Genomic DNA, 2,424 nt, shown 5'->3' on the forward strand with positions numbered 1-2,424 from the left:
TCTGAAAAATTAACTAAATTAACTACTTGGCTAATTCATCAGGTTAAACTAATCTGATTTAAAATGGATCTAAACAGAACAAACATGCTTCAATGGCATAAGCATTCCCGAAGAAAAAAAATTTTAAAAGAGCACAAACACGATGGGTAGCTATTGGAGTTCACATTTTAATCAATAACAAATTATTACCCTACTTTTTAAGCATAATCTAAAATTTAAAAAAAAAAATAGGAAACAGAAAGAAAAATCATGGTGTACCATTACTAGATTGCACTACTTAATTTGTCTACATACCAACAGCAATATTAGCATTTATCATTGGACTAAAACAAGTAGCACATGTCCCACTCAGATACGCATCGAGAACTAGTTAAATGCAAGAATAAGATTTATTCACCCTTCACTAATATTCAAGCAGTGGGATAGGAAGGGTCCTTGGCAATACCACATAGACCTTCCTTGGCACGAGTATCTCTTTGCATTCTTATATATCCATCTTCACCCCAACTGGTGCCCCATGAATTCTTTACTAACCAATACTTAGTCCCTTGGGCTGTGATCCCATAACCAACTGCAGTAACACCATGGTCCAACTCTGTTCCACAATCTCCTGTGAAGATCCCACTTGAGTAAAACTGCATGGCTGCTCCACTGGCATCAATGGCTACAGAAATCGGTTGATGGGTCACTGCATTGAGCAGTGCCTTCTCATTGTTGACAGGCACATCTTCATAGCCTGTGATCCTGGCGGCAGGGAATTGTTCCTTGTTTCTGTTGCAACTTCCATCCATTTCCTTGTAGGGATAGTTTGCTTCACTTGTTAGGCCTTTGTGTTGCATTATAAATTTAAAGGCATCATCCATTAGACCACCTTCACATCCTTGGTCTTCACCTCTGGTGTCACAATCAACTAATTCTTGCTCTGAAAGAGAAACCAACTTCTTATGTGCAATTTGGTTAATCCCTTCCATGGCTGCAACCGCTGAAAATGCCCAGCAACATCCTAAATTCATGTCATAACAACACAAGGCTAGCTGTATTAGAACATGGAATCCATGATATATATGTTCACTCATAAATTAGCACTCATCCTACAAGCTTAAATTATTAACAAATGGCAAAATTAAACATTTAACCATCATATGTCAGCCCATAATTCCCCTAAAGAGAGGAATTTCTTTTAACCTTTTTCTAATAGTAGATAAAGCAAATAGAGTCTGAACTCAGACCACCTGCTCTTATACTACTACTTGTCCTAATAGTAAAGTTGAAAAAAAAAAAAAAAAACCCTTAACTCAAATCAACTAATAACTATTCTAACATACACATTATCTAAATAAAGATATTAACGACATGATATGTTAGTGTTACCACATTCCCCTTGGTCCTTAATAGGTGTAACGGCTCCTTTCTTTCTCCAATCAATGCTAGGTGGCACTGCAGTCACATTTTCATACTTAAATGGTGTCGTTGCACTTGCAGGCCTACGATGTTTGAAGGACTGTTTGTACCCATTGCGAGAGGCCCGGAATTCTTCGTTAGTTCGATCTGCAAATGCATTGATGCTCACCTTGTAAGAACGATTTCTGGCACTGTTGAAAGACTCTATGAACTCAACATTGTCCTTGAATATCCCGAAACGCCTTTCCTTCTCTGCATTGTCCTTATAAGTGCGTCCATACATAGCAATCCATTGCTCATGCCTCTCTAACATGGAAGCTTCATGGAGCGTGCGGGAAGTGGCTTGACAAGCCCATATAAACACCAGTGATAGGAAGAACAATCCCTTTTCAGGTGTCAAAGCCATTCTTTACAGCTTGAAAAAACTAGCTTAAATTTGTGTTGACAGTACTTATGGATGTGATTTTAGAAGACAAAAAGTGAACAAGCAGGTACAATCTTAGCACAGCGAAAAGTGGGTACGTATATATAGAGGAAAATGTGATTTGTTGGTGAGTTGGATATATATGAACTCATTCACGGGTGTGCCTGAAATTTAGTGATGACTTAGACAACCAAGTTGAGCTCTCTTAAGGCCGCTCTGTTTGGTGTTTTGATCAGTATTGAGATATAAACACGTGGTAAGTATTTGACCAATAACTCTCTCTCTATTTTTCTTTTCTTTTCTTTTTTTCTTTTTTTTTTCTTTTTTTTTTTTTTAAAGAAATGTATCCCAATGAATCGAGTGTACAGAGAACTCCACTTTAATATATTTTAAATATATCAAAGTTATTCTTTTGATTACTCATGGGTTTGCTAGTGCCGCCATTGGGCTCCTAATTTATCTCCGATAGAGAACCAATTTTGCTTTTATATATTTTGACTTACTTAGTTGGATGATTTTCAGCTTCCTTCCAAAGAATGTGCCCACTATTCTAGTTTGACTTTCAGCGAGTGCAAATCTACTTCCAGCAAAATGAAATG

At 37.2% G+C, this 2,424-nt stretch overlaps 1 protein-coding gene across 1 annotated transcript; it reads right to left on the reverse strand.

The window, feature by feature from the left end:
* Positions 1-347: 347 nt before the first annotated feature.
* Positions 348-1,807, reverse strand: LOC142637131 (senescence-specific cysteine protease SAG39-like). The gene is made up of 2 exons (XM_075811407.1): positions 1,372-1,807; positions 348-1,003 (listed from the first exon to the last, which is right to left on the reverse strand). The coding sequence occupies exons 1-2, from the start codon at positions 1,805-1,807 to the stop codon at positions 411-413; spliced, it is 1,029 nt and encodes a 342-aa protein (XP_075667522.1). The 3' UTR covers positions 348-410.
* Positions 1,808-2,424: the final 617 nt, after the last annotated feature.

Source organism: Castanea sativa, chromosome 5 (assembly GCF_040712315.1).
Source record: "Castanea sativa cultivar Marrone di Chiusa Pesio chromosome 5, ASM4071231v1".
In the NCBI taxonomy this organism is placed as follows: Eukaryota; Viridiplantae; Streptophyta; class Magnoliopsida; order Fagales; family Fagaceae; genus Castanea; species Castanea sativa.

Excerpts from the sequence above, each read along its gene's own strand:
- LOC142637131 (XM_075811407.1), bottom strand. The coding sequence starts at position 1,807 with ATGGCTTTGACACCTGAAAAGGGATTGTTCTTCCTATCACTGGTGTTT. Across the intron at positions 1,004-1,371 it reads TAAGGACCAAGGGGAATGTG|GATGTTGCTGGGCATTTTCA; the intron begins GTAACACTAACA and ends ACATGAATTTAG.